The sequence below is a fragment of the Psittacula echo genome, assembly GCF_963264785.1.
Source record: "Psittacula echo genome assembly, chromosome: 9".
Lineage (NCBI taxonomy): Eukaryota > Metazoa > Chordata > Aves > Psittaciformes > Psittacidae > Psittacula > Psittacula echo.
Window position 1 is genome coordinate 22,983,397 of NC_137745.1, and position 21,809 is coordinate 23,005,205.

Below are 21,809 nucleotides of genomic sequence, written 5' to 3' on the forward strand. Positions count from 1 at the left end.
GAGGACCAGACTGCTGCAGTTAACAGCAATTTCAGTCCTACAGCATCACCCTGGGGTCATGCTCACCAGCACACCAAAGCATCCTGACAGAGCAATGGGGGCAGCCAGCCCAGGACCCAGACAGCTCCAGCATCCTTTCTCCATGGGCCTCAGCCACGGCATTTCCCCAAGGGGCTTGATTTCTCCACACTCTCCTTGTGAAGTCAAGCATTAAGTATCAGTGGCCTTCCTACCTCTTTCCCAAGGGGCTCATTTCATTGTTTAAGCAATCCTCTAGCACACGATGTAAGGAGCTGTCAGCAGGACAGCTAATGCAGTCATCATCCGAAAGCCAGCAGCCCTGCTCTACTCATATATCTAGGTTAAATAATCTTGGACAGGATGCAGAGGTGGTGAGGGACTGAGATCTGTACACAGACAACATACACCCAAAATCCTGAGATGAGGAGAACGAATGATCAACAGTGATACAACCCACAGGGGAGGCAAGGAAGAGTTTGCTTCACTCTCCTGAGGGAGACACCAAGCAGAAATGGAAGACTGCTGCCTGTACAACTATGCCATGGTGAGGCTGGGAAGCACCAGCCATGACTTTGCCTCCAAAGCTGCTGCCCCTTCAGCAAGCTCCATTACTGGTAGATTTTCCCTGGAACACTTGGCTTGCACTTCCCTCAGCAGCCAATGCTGGCTGTAAGTGAATGCTCTGCAGACACATTCTCTTCCAGTCCTGCTTCCTCCAAGTCCAATGAGGTTTTTGCCATTGGCTCAGAGCAATAGTAAAAACTCAACAGTAAGCCCAAAGGCATCCCTTCCCCTGTCCCCCCAGTGCCCATTAATGCCTTGAGGAGGGCTTCTGCAGCACAGGACTAGAAGACAAAGCACACAGTAAAGAATCACACAGAATCACAAAGTGGTTTGAGTTGAAAGGGACCTTAAATATCATTCTCTGACTTATAAATGATGATTTTACAAGTTCATTACAGATTTACTCAAAAACCAAAACAACTCGGGAAAATTTATCTTGGTTTGCTTTCTCCATGTGTTTTGTTTCTGGATGTGCTAGCAGGGACACCTTCCACTAGACCAAGTTGCTCAAAGCCCCATTCAACCTGGCCTTGACATCATTAAAAGCCAGGATCAACACATTGCACCAAGCACAGACAAGAGCAAGCCAGCCAACCCCAGGGCTGTATGCAGGTACTGGCACTGCACATGCTGAAGCCCAGGCTCTGGGCACTGTCCCATGGCATTACCCACCCCTCACACCAAGCTGGACACATCCACCAGTGAACCACATGCTGTGAAACACTATAGCCCAGTCCATTTGTAACTCCATAGGATTCAGGAGCAGCACTAAATTAGGCAACACGGCCACAGAGCACCCTGGGACTCTGACGGTGGCATCTCTACAGGAGGACACTGTGAGCTTTGTGAGACGAAGCAAACATCACGACCTTCCTGCACCAACACACCTGACCTGCTTGATTCCTGCTGAGCACGCAGGAGCAGCCAGGTACAACAGCACTTGTTTCTCCTGATCAACAGGTCCATCTGCAGATAGATTTCCATGAAGAGATCCTAACATGAACAAATCTGCTATCCTCAGAGACTCGGTGTACTACCAAGAGAACAAGGAAGGTCCCATTTGCCTTCCAGCGAATCCCATGCAATGAGCTCCTGAACTGTCTAACCTTCTCTTTCCACACAGACTTCACTGGGGCAAAAAGACCACAGGAATGTATTCATTCTTCATTTCAAAGTGGACTAAAGCTATGGGTTAAAAGCTAAAAAGGAAAAAACCCGCACACAAAACACAGCGCAGCACATCCTGCTCAGTGCTCAGACACGGATTTCCAACGTAAAAGAGCTCACACCATTACTGCAGACCGTGGTATCGGGTCAGGCCCTGGCACAGCCCCGACTCAGCCAAGCACCGCCTGGGATGAGCATCCAGGTAAACTGCTCCTGCAAAGCCAGGGCTGCCAGAGCAAAGAGAAGAGGCTCAGTAGGCACAGCAGGCTCCGAAAAAAGGGAAGGTACAATACAGGAAACACTAGCCTCTGGTTACCTGGCTAAATACCAAGCAATTGGGACTTGAAAAACCCTCCCTGCTATCTTGTTCCCCTAATCAGCTTTTACTACAAAGGAAAAGCAAAGCTCAGCTTTCACAAGGGGACAGAGGTGACAAAGAAGAGGAATAAGTGACACAGAGGTGGCTGCTTACCAGGTATCACTTCTGACCTCCTGCTGGCAAGATCAGCTATACAGAAGCATTTAATCCCATACAGGAGTACAGAGGGACACCCCAATTTGGTCTGGGGGCGTGTTTCTTGCTTAGGCAAGGTCCTTGCCTCACCACACCTTGCCTGCTCTTCTCATTTAAGAGCAGAGTGTCACATTTAGCAATGGTGGGAGCTCAGTAAGGCACATGGGCTTTTGTGAATGAAGAACAATAGGAAATGATGACAAGCACTGGAGCCACCAGCACACAGACTGCTTTTCCCACTGTGCCAACTGTCTTGGATCAATTCATTTACTGTCACAAACAAACTGAATACAATACTGGAATAAGCTAAAGCAGAACTCGGTGCAATGGCATCCTGCCCGCATCCACTAGTGCGGGAGATACATTTGCCTGGGGAAAATGCACACTGCATAACATTGACACATGCCAGACCTGTACAGCCAGAGTGCCATTTACAGCTTCCCCTAGGTGCTAAACACTGGGACTTGTGAGCCTGAACATGAGGGAAGTTCTCAGAGGAAAAAAGGTTATAACACAAGGTAGGACCAAGAGGAATAACCTTTGATCTCCTTGAGAAGCTGCCACCCAGCTGCCCTTGGAGAGGGCTGGCTCATCTCCTGTCCAGGAGGCACAGATCAATGCACAGGAATAGCTCTGATCAATGGTTAAGAGGAATGTAAGGGCGTGATGGCTGCTCAACAGCTGCACACACATCACTTGCAGTTGCTGCCAAACCTCTGAAAGATCCACGAGGGGCCACACTAATCAATTTTTACTTTTAATTAACCTGATGCCTGCAGTCTGCTGGAGGAAACACGGGCAGGAGGGACTGCCCTAAATGAAGATCTTTATGAGGCAGCAGGACAGGGATTTACACCAAACAGGTGGTCATTTGAGTAGAACAACAAATATGAGAGTCAACCTGTCAGTTATCACCCCAACTTGGGACACCCAATCTTCTCCTCATTCATTTCTTCCTGCCCTCAGCCACCTTCACAGGCTTTCTGCTCTGACAGTGAGGTCTCTGAGGACTCAGTAAGCGAGGTTAGGACTTAATGGAGTGACTGGCATGTCCGTATCACTGACCACAGTGATCCACTGAAGAACAACTCAACCTTCACATCTATTGAACCTCCAGTTCCATTCCCTCCTGCCTTGAAGCCAGCAAAGTTGCTCCCTGTACAGGGACAGTCACCCTCTTTGGATGTCTTCACCGGCCTCATTAGATCACCCCTAAGTCTTAACAGAGGGTCTGGGCCCATTTATTACACCCATTACTTACTACCAGAGCTGGACTGTCTAGTGTGGGTGTCTCTACCTCAAGTAGTCACCCCAGCTCGTCTTTACAGCCAAAGGGGGAAGGACACAGGCATCACATGGCTGCACCAGGTATCTGGATTGGGGCAAAAGGAGATAAACCACTGATTTACCTTCTGCAGTGATGAAAAGAGGCAGACAGGCAAAGCTGGGCAAACAAATCCCATCCTACAGCATCTTCATTTGGTGCTTGCCAACAGGGAGAGCCTCCAACCATCTGCTTAAAATGAAGTGTTGGGGAAAGAAGCAAAAAAAGGAGCTTGAGAAGTAAATGTTGCTGATAGTGAATGAAAACTGCCAATGCGGTAGCTACATGTGTCTGATAAGCTGGAAGTATTCTGGGGTGCATGATGCCTCAAAGACTTGCACAAGAAAGCCAAAGATGGGAAGTGTTATCAAAGGACTGAGGCTCAGCCAACAAGCTCAGGCTGTCCAATGCTGCCCAACAGTCAGATACAAGGACAACAACAAGGGTACATGAGAGCAAGGCCAAGGCAGTCCTGAGCAATGAAGAAATGCCACAGCTGGGTAGCACCATGTGAGGGGTCAACAATCCTCACACATTCCTGAACTATAACTGTATTTCACAACTCTGGCTTCAGAATTTTACAGCTCTCATCTAGGCAAGGAAGCAGGAATTAACCGTCCATTTTGGAGGACAGAATAAGCAAATCACCACTTTCACAAAGCTAAACTTTGTCATGCTGTGACAAAGATTTCCAGAAGGTACCCTACCATCTCTTCATCCCAAGCCAGCAGCTTGTACTTAAACTCCTGGGTACCTTCCTGCACTCTTCACAGCTTTTGTCTCTTCTATTGCCCCATCTCTTCAACTCAAAGCCTTCATGCTCTTGAGAAAGCTAGACAGCCTCTTCTTTCTGGTCTTACTGTTCCATCAGGGTTTTGGGACACTGATGAAGACAACGTAAGGGCTTAGCAGACAAGAAGCCATAACAATGAGCAAACTCCCCTGCAGAGGCCCACAACAACCTTTAGAACAACGTGAGCCACGTCAGACACTTCAGCATCCCCAGTGTCAAGAGCAGAAGCCAGGTAAGCTCTCGGGTCCATTATGGGCTGCACAAGTGCACAGAGGAGTGAGATAATCTGGCTGACAGATTGTTCAAGTTGCAGTAGCTATGGACAGGCAAAGACCTGATCCATGCAGTGGGGGCTGCTTTGTAACAATGGCTTCTCCAATGCTCACCCCAGAGAGACGACAAATGCTACCGCAATGGGCTAGATAAGGAGATCCTCTGGACAGGGAGGATTGAAACAAGTTAGACCAAGGTGGGATCTTGAATCCCAAGATCCATTTGTAACTCCAGGTGAAGACAGACATCACACTTCTCGGTCTCCCAAGCCAATTCAAAACAGCCTCAAACTGTCATTCCCTCTCTCTACACCCACATCTTATTACCAGACATAAGCAGTTTGCTGCAGATAAACTCTCACAGTGGGGAAAGACTGCTTCAAGGTGTTTCAGTGCTTAAATCTTGTTCCATTCCACCCCCCAAAACAGTGCTGAGAACTAGACAAGCTGTTAGCTGCTTGCAAGGGTTTGAGTTTTGCAGTTTATTTCAGTACTCAGGTGCAAGCTCCTCTGCTTTGCTTGTCTGTAATGCAGTGATTTGTGCTGCTGGAAGCTGTATCCACTGCAGAGGCAGCACTTGGGAGTAGTTTGGAGGTGCTTTACTATTCTCTTTCTTCTTGTTTAAGGAGGGATTTCTGGTGCTTTGCTTGAGACAGCCTACACATAGAAAGTAAAATGACTATTTCAAAAGGCTCCCTGCTGTAGGTGTTCAGGGTGGAGTTGGGAAGTTGTAATGGGAGTTGGGACTCACAGAACAAATGCAGCTACCTCACCTCACATCCCTTCACTGGGTTCAGCTTCAAGTTCCTCTTGGCTGAAGAGCAATGCACTTGCAAGAGCTCTCAGCTCTCATCAGCAATCTTTCTCCTTCAGATGCCATGGGATTTCCATCACAACTCGCTGGCAATGGCATTTTGCCTCATGCAACATTCAGTCCTTGGCAAGAGCAGAAGAGATGGTGCAGATCCTCATCTCCTTTCATGCTGCCTCTTCCCCTTCTCCAGCACTGGTGTTTATTCCTTTCACATAAAGGTTTGCAACACTCAGGCAAGTGCTGTCATTCCTACAGGAATCCCACTGTGAGGTTTCCAGTAACTCCCGCAGGCTGGGAAAACCCAGGACATCTCATAGCCCAACATGTAGCTGCAGTTTGAGCAGCAGCTGCATGCAGAGAAATACATAAGAGCAAAGGCATTTCAGTGTGTGCAGTGGGTTAAAACAGAGATAGGTTTATGCATGCTGTGTCCCTTGGGATAAAGGCTGCGATGACACCCCACACACAGGTATCGCAGTGCCCACACCAGCACTGCACCATTGGAATGAAGCTGGCAGAAGACCTGTGCTAGTTCCAGAACAGCTTTAATGTGAACAGTTTATACCCCACTATCAGTTATGGAGAGATGGAAAAGCAACAGCCTCCCAGCAGCAGCCTGGGAGGGAGGGACAGACCTGCTCAGCTCTGCATCTCATTTGCAAGACTGCAGCCTGAATAATGCTTATATCTAGAACACTTAAGCCAGAAGACAAAACTAGAAGTTCCTTGTTCCATGTCACAGAGCTTTGTATTCCATGGGATTTCCAAAAGGAGAAACTCAATGTCCATAGGATGCTGGGCAAGCCCTCATCTTGCCCTCCCAGGATCACCATTTCCCCTGCCCTGCTTCAGCTCCACACACAACTACAAGCTCTCAAAGCTAATTTGAGAGCCTGTAACATTCAGGCAGAGGAAATTCGAGAGAAAAGAGGGGTTTCTAACATTGGCAATAGCTGATGAAGCAGACAGGCTCTCCTAGCTAGAGTTGCTTCTTGCAGAAACTGGAAGATTGCTGCGTAATGGGTGTTAGGGGTGAAATGAGGGAGAAATTGGAGAGGCATTTGCAGAAATGCCCAGGAAGCTTTAAACGCTGAGAAGGGCAAGCCTTGTATATCTGGACACGCATCAGAGCAGCCTTGTAGGGGACCGGGGAGGAGAAACAGATGCTCACTGCCAATCATGATGAACATGATAGAATCATAGAATAGTCAGGGTTGGAAAGGACCTTAAGATCATCCAGTTCCAACCCCCTGCCATGGGCAGGGACACCTCACACTAAACCATGGCACTCAAGGCTCTGTCCAACCTGGCCTTCAACACCGCCAGGGATGGAGCATTCACAACCTCCCTGGGCAACCCATTCCAGTGCCTCACCACCCTCTCAGTAAAGAATTTCTTCCTTATATCCCATCTAAACTTCCCCTGTTTCAGTTTGAACCCGTTACCCCTTGTCCTGTCACTGCAGTCCCTGACGAAGAGTCCCTCCCCAGCACCCTTGTAGGCCCCCTATGATGGCAGAGCACCCTCTGCTCTCCTGCTCCTCTTGCCCGCAGGGATGGCAATGCAACAGAGAGCAAGGTATGCTGCACTGCTTTTACTGCTCCACTGCTCTTCATCTAATCACAGTGCAGCCAATAAATTTGCCCCTGGTGACAGTAAGATTACCCATACATCAAGCACTGCAGACAAGGAGACAATCTTTCATTCAAGTGAAGCAAAACCGTCTCTGCTAATGCTGGTGTCTGCAGGCAAGCATCCACATGTAGGGAGGGAAGAAGCCACAAACCACCATACATCCCCACAAACACACACTACTCTTTCCTACTTCCAACCATGGAACATTTAGAGGTTTCAGAAAACCCATCCTCATGGAGTTGAGTTACCGTTAAGGTAAGCATTTCTTCAGTGCATCTGGTTTTGTACCAACCACACGCAGCAGTTACTGCATCCTCCTGGGAAGAACCTCCTTCATCTCTTAGGAAAAAGCCACACACAAAAGAATCTTTGCTTTCTTTTGGTAATTTGGAAAGATACTGAAAACCAAGTTCCTCACATACAAAATCATTTAAAGGCACCATTTCACACCATCATGCAGCAGAACTGCACTCTGTAGCAAGATTCAGGATTAAATATTTTCCAGACAAGGCAAATTGGTTTAAGTGACCCATTCTCCCTCTTCCCCAATCATCCCAGATAGGGCTATGGAAACAGTAAAGCCTTGTATGACAGTTCCACTTTGAAAGCAGCAGCAGGAGAAACAACAACCAAGCCAAGAGGAAAAATACCAAGCTGCTCCCCCAAACTGTTCAGCTTCCAGGTTCTGATAACTCCTTGGTTCCTATGGGACTGGAAACATTGGAAAGACTCCCAGGACACTCAGAAGGGATGACACAAGAGGGAAGATAACTCAAGTTTAAAAACTTTGGAAGAGAAATCACTGGAGAAATACAACCTCAAGAACTCTCTTCACTCGATGGGTGCATTGCCAAGCAGCACAGAAGTGCTTTCTCCCTTCACCTTCCTTTCTTGTAAGTGAATGCCAGGGAGGAAACAACAAGCCCTAATTCATACAAAGACCTTCAATCTGTTTGTTCAACAACAGATCACTGCGCAAGGTAGCCCAAGTACGGTTTTCCATTACAGCTTCATCCACTCCACCTTCCCATAGCTCCTCTTCCCTAATGCTTCAAAAGAGGATAAAGAAATTACCATTAGAACAAGCTCACGCTGCGGGACAACATTCCTGGTTATTTATAATCCCAATTTTGCTCCTAGTGATTGGCCACTATTGAATATACTCCCTTATCTGAGCACCTCCACAGCAGAGCTTCATAAACACACTGAAAGATAACAATCGTAAAGGTCTGAAAGTATAAATTACAGACCCATAACAGAAGGATTAAGCTTCCAATTCACCTGCAAGAGAAAAGGAGTTATAAATTAGAAGAAATACAAGCTCTAGAAGAAAACCTCTGTGCTGGATTGCACTTCATACGCCCTAATAAATTTCCATTTCAGACAGTGGCAGACCCGTTTACTTACTTCCCTGAAAAACAGATGCCACAGCACTGATCTCTCTAGGGCCTGATACATTATCCTTTTGTATACCTTGCTGGATGACAAGAAAAAGGTAATTAAAACTAACTCCCAAGGCCAGGATATAAACTAGGGTTCACCCCCCAGGCTTTTTGCTAAGAGCACAGGTAGCCACTTAGCAGGATATGGTGGCAAACAAAAACAAGGATCCAGATTCCTTGGGATCATTCAGCTGAACCCTATTAAAAATCCCCTTCTCGCTCTCCACCTGAACTTCGAAACTCCATGGCTCATGGAGAAATCAGTTGCCTTGAAACACAGATCGCTTGGAAGCAACTCAACAGTTCAAACTGCCAGGGTACCGGGAGAAAAAGTCATTACTTCATAGTGATCAGAGGTGTCTGAGGTGCTTCAGAGAGCACAGAGACAGGAACAATCCCTGGAGACCTTACAATCCAATTAACTTAATTAACCATGTCATTTCCCTAGTTCCTGCTAGCTCCTTAAATCAATGAACTAAGACTTAGTAGCAAAGTACATAACCAGGAGTTCCATTGATCAGATGCGCACACGCCACCAACTGAACTCCCCCAAAGGCCCAGCTTGGCATAAAACCTATAGGAGATACTTCAGGAGCAGATTCCCACTTTATTATCCCAAAGCCCCGTGCAGGTACCAGAGACAGGAAAGAAGCGATCAAGAGGCAGGCCTGAAATCTTAATAGCAAGGGAGCAAATAAGCATGGGCTCCACGTTAATTAATGTTACAAGAAGCAAAAGAAATCATTAAGGTTTTATTCAGTTTTAAAAGCCAGAGTTTTGGGTTTGTTCCTCGCTTCCCACAAGGAAGGATCCCGGGGTATTTCACACATTAATAAAGGAGCCAGACCTGCAGTCACTCATTTCTCCACATCCTCTCCACACCTCCTGTGGCTGCCCTAAAGCCCAGAACAAGCAAGCAGCTCCTCAGCCCCGGCAGGGAGGAGAAGAGAGGGCACATACAAGGGCTGCCAAGAAGAAAAGCTGCAGGGAATTTGCCTGCAAGGTAATTCAGATGCATGGCATTAAGCTCTGCATTGAGTTTGCACAGCCCCAGCGTGCTCTGAGCCTTTCTGGAGCTGCCCTCTTTGTTTTACTTGATTCAGCTGCAGCAGCAACTTCTCCAACTGACCCAGTCCGCTGGTGGGACTGCTGAGGCGCTGGCACAGGGTGCCCAGAGAAGCTGTGGCTGCCCCATCCCTGGCAGTGTTCAAGGCCAGGTTGGACACAGGGGCTTGGAGCAACCTGCTCTAGTGGAAGGTGTCCCTGCCCAAGGCAGGGGTTGGAGCTGGAGGAGCTTTAAGGTCCCTCCCAACCCAAACCATTCCATGGCTCTGTGATCTCTGTATGGTACAATCATAATTCTAGATGGGCATTTGTAATGAGCAGTTGCTCTATGAAGAGTGAGATATTTACGACCAACCCAATGCCAACAGTGCAGAGAAACATTGCCCTCGAGGAGCAGAGGCACAGGATGTGGCAGAGGGGAACACCAGCACAGGATAGCAAATAATGAAACACAGATTTGACGCTGGAGACCTCACAGGTTTAACCTTACCCGTGATCAGTTAAAGAAATCCACACACAGAGCTGGACTAAACCAGTAACACACTCATAGCACAATTTTAACTGTGTTACTATGGCTGGGCTAATAAAGATCAGACTCTTAGAGTTTCCATTACATTCACAAGAAGTTGTTGGCTTTTTATATATAACAGGTACTGGTTCTTAACCCGTGAACAACACACATAGCAAGTGCAACAACAGTCACACACAATGCAGAGCAACAACAGGAATGAGGAAAACCCGTGATTCCCTCTCACCAGCTCTTGTCCAGGATGATCTATTACTAGCTCCTGATGACACAGAGGAGGTTGCTCATTTTCAAGAGGTCAGTGGCTCATCGCTTTAACTCACTTCCCTCAGCTAAAAATCAATGAGCTCCTGAAACAGTATTAGCCTGGATGATTGGTGGTTTAATGTCTCACTTACAGGGAAAGTAGACCCCAGAGGTCCCTTCCAAGGCCGGGTCACAGCAATCGGCCAAGAAGAAGGACTTATTCTATTGGTTGGAAGCAACCACTCATGGGAAGAGAACACCTTTCCACAAAGGCGTTTGTGGCTATTGGGCAGATCTGTGTCTATCTTCTCTTGCAGTGAAATGGGAACATCATACACTCGAAGAAAGCTGCACTAATAAATCCATCCAGCCACGGCATGGTCCAACAAGCCACCTCCGTTCTCTTGCTTCCTTGGCTGCATAGACAAGTTTTCATATTCCCCCTACCTATCCCCAAACTGTTTTTTCTGCTCTACTTCAAGGTCCTACAGGTGAAAAAAGGGAAATACTCCAAAAAGAGAGGAAAATCTCTTCAAAGAGCTCTGCCCCTTTAGTCACATAAACATGCCCCAAAACACCATCAGCAACGCCCCCCTCTCACAGCACAGATCAAAGCTTTTGTGTGATGATAAGGTCTGTTTCACCTCCAACTTGCAACCCTGACTAACGTGCTGTGTCAAAGCTGCTTAAGAGTTTAATAGCTTGCCAGTGGCTAACCAAGCCAGGTTAGAGACAGGCTGAGGAGGTGACAGGTAGATGGGAAACAGGACTCTCACACCAACAGTCACATCAGCTCAGAGCAGTGGTGCAGCACAGGAAATCTGCCAGGCTCCAGCAGCAAACTCTGAGCAAGGAAAACCACAGATGGGGAAGGAGCTCCCAATCAGCTGCAGTCCTGGGACAACAGCTGGGCTTGATGATCTTGAAGGTCTTTTCCAACCTCATGGGTTCTGGGATTCCACACAGCAGGTTTTGCAGTGGGGCACGGATGAGCTTGCAAAGCTGGGAGCTATCACAACTCCAGGCTGTTCTCTTGGCTTTCACTTACTTGGTGTTCACTTACTCCTGTTACTTACAGGTACAACAGGTCAGATGCTGGATTACCCTGCTGCACAGGGGCACAGCTAATAATGGTGCTACACTATTGTACTCAAGGGCTATGGAAAGCCTCTACAGGCAATTCATCCCAGCATTGAATTCACGTTAAAAACATGCACATATTCATACACAGAGGGAATTCCTCAGCTGCTCTGAAACACTGCAGAGGCAGCCACCACCATCTGCCCCTCTAATGCAAGGGCTGCTTTGTCAGTGGTTTTCCTTTACACCCTGCTGAAAGGATCTCCCACTTCTACACAAGCAGCGCTGACAACATGCCCATTACACCAAGACACGAGCCCAAGGGATCTCCCTGCAGCACAGTTCAACACTGCTCTCCCTGCCTTTCTGGATCCCTGGATGTCCCTAAGGAACTCCCAGTTGCAGAGGGAGTGAACAGTGAAACAAGCCCCCTTGCTCCACACTCCTCCTGCTCCCATCCCTTGCTCCAATCTCTGCGCTGAAACCAAGCGCCAAGGTTGCAGCTTACAATTAAACACCATGGCGTGATTTTGCAGGACAGAAAAGCAGCACAGAGGAATGGCACCCCGAGGACTTTAAGCTCACTAGATAAGGCAATGAAGGGTAGTTGGCAATCTGTGTCTCACTGCCCTGCTGGGAAGCCCTGGAGAGGAGCAGCTGCTTCAAGCAACAGTCAGAGAAGCAGATGGGTGACAGAGGATGGTGCACCCTGGCCAAAAGCCTCCTAATTATTCATAGGCAGAAACTGGATTGCATTCATTGAAGCACTGCCTGTCACTGAATGACCCCCGGGCAGTACAGGACCCTTGCCAAGGGGCAGCCCCAGAGGGCAGGGGTAGTGCTGGCTGCCAGAACAGCACGGGGTTCATCACAAAGCAAGCCTGGCTCTATGAGCTGGAAGCACAACCCATCCCTGGGCAAGGACTCGTCACATCCAGCAAGCCCTACAGACACTGAGCATCACAGCCCGGTTTGCAAGTATTTTGCTTTCTGATCCCCAGCACGCGTACCAACAAGCTCCCGTGTAAGCACAGTGAAGGAATCGTGTTAAAGTAGGACAGGATATGCCAAAAAAGCCAATTACAATGGCTCTTCCAAGAGAACCCAACCCAAAAGCTATCTCTGCATATGGCCAAACACCCCTGGCAGGCAGTGTGTGGAGGAAAAGCAGAATAAATACAATTAGAGCAGCAAGACAGACAGCTCAGCTTTGTGTTCTGTTGGAGATGCAGCCTCCAGAGGCTGAGGAAGCAGCATGACTGACTAAGGCAAATCGTGAGGTTCCTCAAAGGCAGGATGCCTGGCTGAACAGCCAGACCCGGGCTGACAGGAATGCTGCTAACAGCACCTCGTTTGTTAGAGGATTATCACTTGATGCAAGGGATGGAAACTAGATTAGATCACTGGTAAACTCGCAACGCATCACTACTGTAGAAGGACATTTTTATCCACTTCAACAGGATTTTTTGCTCTTCCAGCTGTGTGCTGCAACGGATGCACAACCCTGTGCCAAAAGGGCATTTTCTACTACATTTTGGTCACTTTTCCAAGTATTTGGCACAATTCTGAGTGTGAAGGTGTTAAGCAGAGAAAGACAGCCCTGAAGTACACTCAATAACTGCACTTTCAGATCCATTTTGATCTGAACATCAAAACCTTTTAAAGCTTATTCGTTATCCACATTCTGCTGATGTGAAGACCGGGACACACAGAGGTTTGCAGACTGATGTTCTGAGCTCAGAACTCCTCAGTCCCATTCATTTCAACCCAGAAAATTCCCCACCACTGAGAAACTAAATGATGATTTATCCTGCTCAAAGCCCTGCACTCAGTCAGGAACAGAGCTCGGCACAGGACCACAAGGCCTGTGGCTTAATCCCCAATACCCACTAATTAAGTGCCAGCCACACTGGAATTGCTGTAGTTACCCCTGGACTACAACCTGACCTGTTGGCCAGCACAGCAGCTATTTGATGCTATGAGGTGCTGCTACACAAGATGCTTGGATGGGACGTACAGGACAAAGCCAATGGAACTTGCTGGAGTAGCAAAATACAACCAGTAAATGGGAGCACACTCACTGATGGAGCATCGGTACCTCACCTGAACACATGCCATGAGATCTGCAGCATTCCTGAACTTGGCTTTTGTTTGAAACCACCTAGAGGCAGTGCTCCAGCCCCATGCAAGCACCCTACCTGCAGCTGCCTCCCATCCCACTGAGAAGGAACCTCCACAGCTTGGGGCTTCTGTGCTAAAGACCAATTTAAGCCAGTTCTCCAAAAGCTGTTTGCAAATGTCATTCATAAAAAGGCAAGAACACCAAGTTATTTCTTCAATCCTCATTCGCTTTCCAGCAATTGTATCCATCTCTGCAGTGCAGAGTTAAAGCAACTCCTGTCTTTCATCTCCTGCAATGCTGCACTTTTCCTGGGACTGAGCATCAGCTTTAAGCTTTGCTCCTCCACTCCCTCTTATTGGTCTAGAAAAATTTCCTTATTTAAGGAAATAAAACAACCTCATGCAATTTAAGGAGCTTCAGCCATTGACAGGAATAAGGAGGCAAATGAGAGCTTTGACAGTTGCAGTTACAGTGACCACAGAAGAGGCAAGGAGCTGTTCATTATGTCCAGATCCTACATAGAAAGTGTGCAGGTCAAGCACATACCAGCTCTGGGGAGCAGTGCCCTTCACTAATCACACACCAGAGCTGCTCGTCTGCTGGGACCCAAAGGGATGCATCCCACATGTCGACCTGGCCTCCCATCACAAAAGAGAGGTTCATTAGGAGTTTGTTTTATGGACATGACAGCACATAAAATAAGGAGATTGACTGCTCCCCAGTCCAACATTAAAGTCGGCAAAAGAACATTGAATCTAGAAACAAAATAGTCATTCCCAATAGTGGCCTCTGTTCAGGATTAACACATAGCCCCAAGACAAGCTGCTACGAATATTTACTAACTCACCCACCCAGCTCTTTGCTAAATTCATCCCATTGACAGCCCCAGGGAATTTCCTGACTTCCAGTAGTCAAAAGCAATGGATCTGGGCTAGATGGTTTTAATGAGGGAGCCCCCTTCTCCTGGAATCATCATCATTTCCTGGAGCACACATAGAAGAGACTGAACCTGCATCAGGAAAGCAAATGGGTACCAAGTAAGAAAAGAGCGAGTTGGCATCACTGATTGCTGCAAACCTGTCACACTGCCTGACCATTTGCCTTAGTCCTTGTTTCCTCCTCGTTTCTTCGCATCTCATTTGTTGCTAAATCTTCAAGGCTTCTGCTGGAAAGGGATGCAAATGAAGACAAGCCCTCTGCCCCCACAACCCCAAGTCTACACACCGCTCCTGAGCGACTGCTCTTATGAAACCGGGACCAAAGACAAGATAGGGGCCCTCTGTGCCCAGAAAATGTAAGATCACCTGAACTTTGCCCCAGGAGCAGAGAGGAAAAGGCTTCACTATTATTATTATTGCTACTTTTCAATGGAAGCACGAGATGAAAAATACAGAGGCCAATCTCAGCTCCATCCCAGAGGACTCAAGTGAGATCTCTCAAGCTCCCCTCTTGGGTTCTATGAGGCAATACTGGAATGTGAGCCAGGACCTTGATTTCTCTGCACAGATGAAGTGTCATCAAGCTGACGAACAGCATCACATGTGCAAGAAAAGGTGACAACATCTATAAGCCAAACAAATACTCAGAATAGCCTCTGACTCCAGCAACAAAGCAGCAGCCAAGGTTAATGTAACTGCTGAAACAGAAGCTCGATAATGCCTTGCTCACAGTGAGAAATAAATAGTTCAGCAAAAAAGTGTGTTACTTCATAGAAAACACAGAGAACGTAGAATTGAATTTATTTTGCAGCCTCATCAAGAGGTTTCTACTCATCAAGACACAGGGGTTTAGCTGGCAGGGTCACCAACACTTCTGCTTGAAACCACAGGTAAGATACAGATATAACCACCTCATAATGCAGAGCATTGACCTCAAACAGCACATGGTAGCCCCCTTCTCCTTAGATGCAGGATGGGTTTAATGCAAAAATCTGAAGCTGTCATAGGAAAATATGCTCAATTGAAGTGATTTTCCCAGCAGAAAACAGCTCTCCCTATGCTATCAGCGGAATCAGCAAGTTTTGCTGGAGCCAGAAACCAGTTCTGGCTCCAAACCGAAAGCCAGTACTTACTAGATGCCAAGTTCATCTGACATTAATGAAGGGAAGTCACTAACAGGAAAACCACCCCAATTGTAAGATACATTTGATTTAGTTATCTGAATTCCTTCATATTCCAAAGACAAAGAGAGGAGGGAGAAATGGGAGAACTGGAAATAGCAATCTAAACCACAACCTCATATAGAGGACATGCCCTGGTGGAGAGCCCTCCTTTGGCTATCCACCCAGCAAGGGTCCAGCTGTGGGTACAACTGAGCAGCTCCCCTGCACTTGTGTCTGCTTAGAAGAGATAAACAGCAAATCATTCACCTCTTAGCTTGACACACACCTCAGTTTACCCTGAGCAATCTTCATCTCAGTGCAAGCCAGAGAACCAACAGGCCCCTGGGTCAGCAGCTGCCATCACAGCTCCTGACTGGAACAGTTTCAAAGACCACATCCATTGCCTGAGAATTACCCATGTGCTTTTCCACTACGCTTGGCGTGAGCCCATAGCAACACCAACAGGTTTGGAGAACAGCAAGCGTGGCCTGAATCCAGCCAGATCTGGCAACTCTTACTCTGGAATTCTCCTGGCTACAATTCATGGTTTCCATCAAGGTCTTCTGCTTCCTGAAAGGTTCCCACCACACCTCGTGGCCTTGGCACCTCTAAAGGGAAAACATGCCAAACCACCGCAGCTGATGCATTTGCTCAGCACTGAGCATCATCACTCAACACTGCTAATAAAAACTCCTTTGCAAGAAGCCCTACAGACTGCTTAAATGAGAGAAAGCAGAACTGCATGGTGTCCATACAGTTCATGCAGGAGATTCTGGGAATACAGGGTCACATTCAGGTTGTACCACTGGCAGACCGCTTCAAAAACCAAAACAAGGCTCAATCTCTGTCTTTAATCAAATTCCAGCAAGGCTTCAGAGTTATTCCATAAAACCCATGTGGCTCCATCATCCCCAAGCTGTGCAGGACTTCTCAATCAGAGCTAAGGTTCACGATGGCCAGAGTTCAGGATCAAAAGCAGCAGCCCAAACCCAGCACAGCACCACAGTGTGACAGGCAGCGAGGAGAGGAGCAGGCAAGCAGAGTGCTTGGTGCCGCTATTACTCCCTCACTCAATGGGTACCAAATCAGCATATTAATGAACGAAAAAGACCCCATCAAAGTCTAGCAGGATTTGCTCTGGCTGTCCCATCAGTTTGATGAACGAACATTATCCCTTCAGCATTACCACCACAGCCTTCAAGCAATCCTAATTCCCCAGCACACTTCAGTGGAGGGTCAGAACCCCTATCTTTACATTTTGTTTAAAAGCAGTGGCCTGGATAATGAATATTACCAACAAACAGCAGCCCATAAATTCCTCAGAGCTGCGGGTGCAAGTCTTCACCCTGACAAAGCTTGGATGCAGCATAAAGTAAGAGTCACACAATCAGGCATATATTAACACACTGCATTCAGCAGGCAGACCTAACAGCCCTTCAACACAGAGCAGTTCAATCGCACACTGCTTAGCTGACAGCTATCCGGTCGAATTTCCTTACTGAAAATTAAGTGCCAGTACAATAGATCATGTCATTGTAGGTTTGGACAAAAGGACTCTAAGACAATGTATTAAAACTGAATAGACTCAACCTGGCACTGAAAGATGGTCCCAGGATGACTCAATAAATACAGAAACCTCCTGTCAGTCCTTTCTGGGGGACTGAATGATTTCTGATGTGGCCATCGCAAGAGCAAACACTTCGTTTTAAGCAGTAGAATGGTTCAACTGATCAAGTTATGCACACCACATGGTTTGCAAGACCGAAATGTTTATGGGAAATGAACAAAAGATAATTTGCATCATTTTTAATGGTTACTGTATTTTAGTTGCTCCACACACCGCAAACATGGAACTCGCTGAAGGATGCTCCACATTTCTGCTAATCACACAAACCCAGCACATTTCCATCTTACTGGGATGCTTCTCCTCCATGTGTATGATTGAGTAAAGAACAATCCCATTTCCACTCATAATCATAGTTTCACAGCGATGGAGCAGAACGCCCTGGTTCACTGTTGTGAGGCCAGAATAAAGAGCTGATGTTTATAGCCCAGCTGTCACAAACCCCCTCAAGACAAACTGTGGCCATATTTTTACTTCCCCATCCTAAAGAATTCCAATAGCTCTGCCAAACCCATGAAAAACCACCCCCTGCAAAGCCCCCCCAGGGTCCCAGCCCTGCCAAATGGCACCGGCAGCAAGACAAGGGAGATCTTGCAATGGGTTTCACTTTGCTGCCCTCATCCTGCACCAGGAAGGATTTTCTCATCCCCACACACCACAGGACACTCTGCCCACAGCTGCACAGCAGCAAAATGCCCCTATAATGCTCCTACAGCTGTTTCCAAGGTAACCAGCACGGAGCCATATACAGGGGAAGGAAGCAAACAGCAGCAATGCAACCCTGCAATACTGCCACTTTTTGGAGCAGGTCTGAGTTCCCCCTTTCCTATTCCCCTTTTCCACCCACCCCATGATTCATGCAAGGGGTGAATAACTGGATTCATATTTTACAATCCCATCAGTCTTCCTTCAGATTTGGGGTTGTTCGGGGCTTTTTTTAATAAAGCATCAGATTGGAGTTTTAAGGCAAGAGTCATTTTCTGGCTTGACTGAAGGAAAATCATGTGGGGGAGGAAGGGGAATTATATCAACTACCTAAATTTACACTCAAACTCTGTATTACCTCCCAGGAGAAGCAGGAAAACATCTCAGGTTTAGCAAAGGGTGTCTGCCCACTGCTATGACCCATGTTATACAAGTCATCTGCATCTACATGAAAGCATTTCCCCTACTCAGTCTGTAGATACAGTTCATCCTTTCTGGGCATCCAGTTTCTACATCCACTCAGCTGTGCCAAAATCCCCAGAGACTTTCCCACCTGCCCACATACATTCATGCTCCCAAAGCAGAAATGAGTCTGCTTCTTTTGCTATCAAAAGCCTCAGCAATCATACTTGAGCACAGTTCATGTGTATCTTACATTTCCCTCTGTGACTTACCACTGCTGACCTTTTGAATACCAGCTGTGATTAATAAGGCTCCCAATCCAGCACTGAATGGTTGCAAATTACAGGAGATGCTCATCACATTAATATTCAGTAACCAAAATACACCACTCTTCCAATCCCAACTGTGTTCCTGCTGAACACCAGGATTTTCCCTTTTGGAAACTGAGTGGTCCTCAGAGGAAGTTAAAGTGCTGATGGGCCAGAGCATGCCTCAGGGAAAAGCGGCACAGATAGATACCTGAAACAAAGCCTAACACATCTGCATAGCTATGGAGATGCCAACAAGGGAGACATAACTTGTTTTGAACAAGGAAACACAGGAGTCAGTGTTTCTCCATAGACTGACTGGAGATTGGTCTGCAAAATCAAGATCTGATCAGAACCCCGCAGAGATTTCCTGACAGTGTTACACACGATGTGAAGCATCTAACATCCAGTTCAGCCCTGCACCATACCTGTTAACACTGCAGTGCTACAAAAACCTCAGCAAACACCTCCTCTGCTATCCCTGCAGAGTTCTATGCTGTAATACAACCATCAAACCAGTCGCCTTGGGGAAAGGGGAAAGAAGTTACCTACAAACTCAGCACATTCTTTAGCAGGCATATACCTCCTCCTCTACACAGAACAGCAGCTCAAGCCTGCAAGAAATTATTCCTCCAGATAAACCACTCTGCGATTAACGGTAACTTCCAAAGACCAACTACTCTTGAGCCACCCATGGCAATAAATGCTATGTCACCAGCGAAAATGCACTTGAAGAGGTGCACACCAGTCACAGACTCACTGCAGTGCTGGGACTGAAGTCAGAGGGAGGGAAGATACGGAGGAAAGGCATTACGTAGACCCAAGAGACAAGAGCCAGTACGTACGTACATATGAAGTCACAGATAAAGCAACCTGGCAAGCACACCACCCCAGCACAGCTGCACATCAAGTCCTTGCTGCTCTAAGTGTTTTATAATGCCTCCAAAGCCATCCCTGGTCCAGCAGTGCATGTGCATCCCTGTCAGCTGCAGCGTTACAGAGCACTGCACCACAACACACCGACAGGTCTTACCCTTTCGGACAGTGGATTGATTTACTCTTCTACAGTACAACAGCTCTATCTCAGGTGGCTTGAGTGGAAGCCATGGTCCCCGAGGGGTCCAACATCAGAAATACCCAGTGGGAGCAAGGAAGCAGCATCAGACTCAGCAGCTTAATGACTGCCCTGCCACCCAACAGCACTATTTCTCTCTGTGCTCATTAACCAGCAGGACCAGAGAACCCCCCGACTTCTGCATTACTCGCCCCAAATAACGGCACGATGTGTGGTATGTCTATTAGCAGCACACAGTCTAGAGGCAGCCAGGGAAAGCGAGGCACAAGAAACACCTGTGTTAACCACTTGCACCACAGCAGCTGAGGTTAATCAAGACTCACATTCCTGATTATTTCTGCTCACCCCAAATCATCTCCTTCACCTGCGCCTCAGGAGACCACATGAGAACTGCGCTTTGTTTCGGAGACAAACTTCCCCCACCACTCGCACCCCCCCTTCGCCTATAGACCAGAGCCGGAGCGCAGGGTTCAAGCCTCCCTTAGGCTGTGCCACCTCGTGGCTGCCTTCTCCTGACTTCCCCGAGCTGCAGGTCCAGCGTTCATTTAACATCACACTCCTGAGCATGTAAACAAAATCATTCACAATCCCTGCCAGCAGCAGAAGCGGCACAATGGGAATCGGATTACGGCGACGCGACAAATCCTCCGGGAAATTCACAAACCCTTTAATCCCAAATTGGAGTTGGGGAAAAGTGACCAGGTGAAAACAGCAGCAGCCTCCCAAAGTTAGAGCCCAGATGGTGGAAGCCCCTCTCGGTAGGACCCCGCAGCCACTTCTCGGGCTGGTCCCCACCACTAGAGGGGAAAATAAAGAGATAAAAGGAAAAAAATAAACGGAAAAGAATGAATAAAAGGGAAAAACAAAGACCAAGGCAACCGGGGGATGGAAGGGCAGATTTGCTGCAGCAAAGTTTACCGGCACGAAGAGCATCCCCTCATTCATCCCCTTCATCCGCGGAGCTCCAGGCTAGCGGATTGCCCCCTTTTTTCCCAAAAAACCAAAGGAAGACAAGGCGAGGTGGGGGTAAAGAGGGTAAACCCGAGCACCCCCAGCCCTGCTCCAACCCTCAGCATCACCATCGAGAGCATCCTCCTTATCCTCCCCCCGGCCGTGCTCACCGTCCTCCTGCATCCGCTGCAGGCACAGGGCGAGGCTCTTCCTCCAGCCCGGCATCGCGGCGGCGGCAGCTGCCGCCCCCCGGGGCAGCGGCGCGGCTCCAGGGGCCCGGGGGGCCCGGCGGGAGCGGCGGTGCCGAGCGCGGCCGGGCTCCCGCCTCTTTATTGCCGGGCGGGGCCGGGAGGGGGGAGCGGCGCTGCCCAACCCCGCCTGCGCACGGCCCGGGGGCAGCGCCGACCCCGCCGGCCGAGGGGGGAACTAAGACCTATAGATACATATGTATAGGTTATAGATTACATAGTCTCCCCTGATGGGGTCTGCTCACACGCTACCCCCCCTTCCCCGCGGGTCCCAGATCTACAGCTGCGGATGGGCAAACGCACACCCGGGGACGGTGCGGAAACCACGCTATTCCCAGCCTACATCCCCCTCCCAGATCCAGCCTGGCGCCCCAGCCCAGCGCTCAGCACAGGTGTGCCCACTGAGCCGCGCAATCAGCCTCAAGTTGGGCTAAATAAAGTTGCACAACAGCCGGGTTGAGCTGTTCCATCTCTCTCACGACCACCTGCAAGCAGCTGAAGTACAGAAGAGGACACTACTTAAAGGCATCTTTGCCATTTCTTAGTATTCCAGAGATTTCGGTGCTTTCACGCAGACACAAAGGAGATGTTTATTGCAGACGCTGGGGTATTCATGGTTTTAATTTCCTGGGGGCAACATATCTCTGCAATGACTAGCAGCTTGCTTTTTGTTCTTCATTAGGCCTTTTATTAGCTGGCTGCAGCTCTGCTTCCCTTTATGAGTGATAATATTATGTGCAACATCTGCTATCATCTAAAATATTATGGACCAAGCTCTCCTTGGTGCAGCATGAACTAATTCCAGTTTCA

General features: G+C 48.0%; 1 protein-coding gene across 1 annotated transcript in view; it reads right to left on the reverse strand.

The window, feature by feature from the left end:
- GRIP2 (glutamate receptor interacting protein 2) overlaps positions 1-20,976 on the reverse strand; it is a gene marked incomplete at both ends in the record, with an annotated part of 240,882 nt that extends 219,906 nt beyond the window's left edge. The window contains one exon of the mRNA XM_080625585.1: positions 20,922-20,976. Coding sequence (XP_080481711.1) covers positions 20,922-20,976 — 55 coding nt within the window. The remainder of the gene's footprint in view (positions 1-20,921) is intronic.
- Positions 20,977-21,809: the final 833 nt, after the last annotated feature.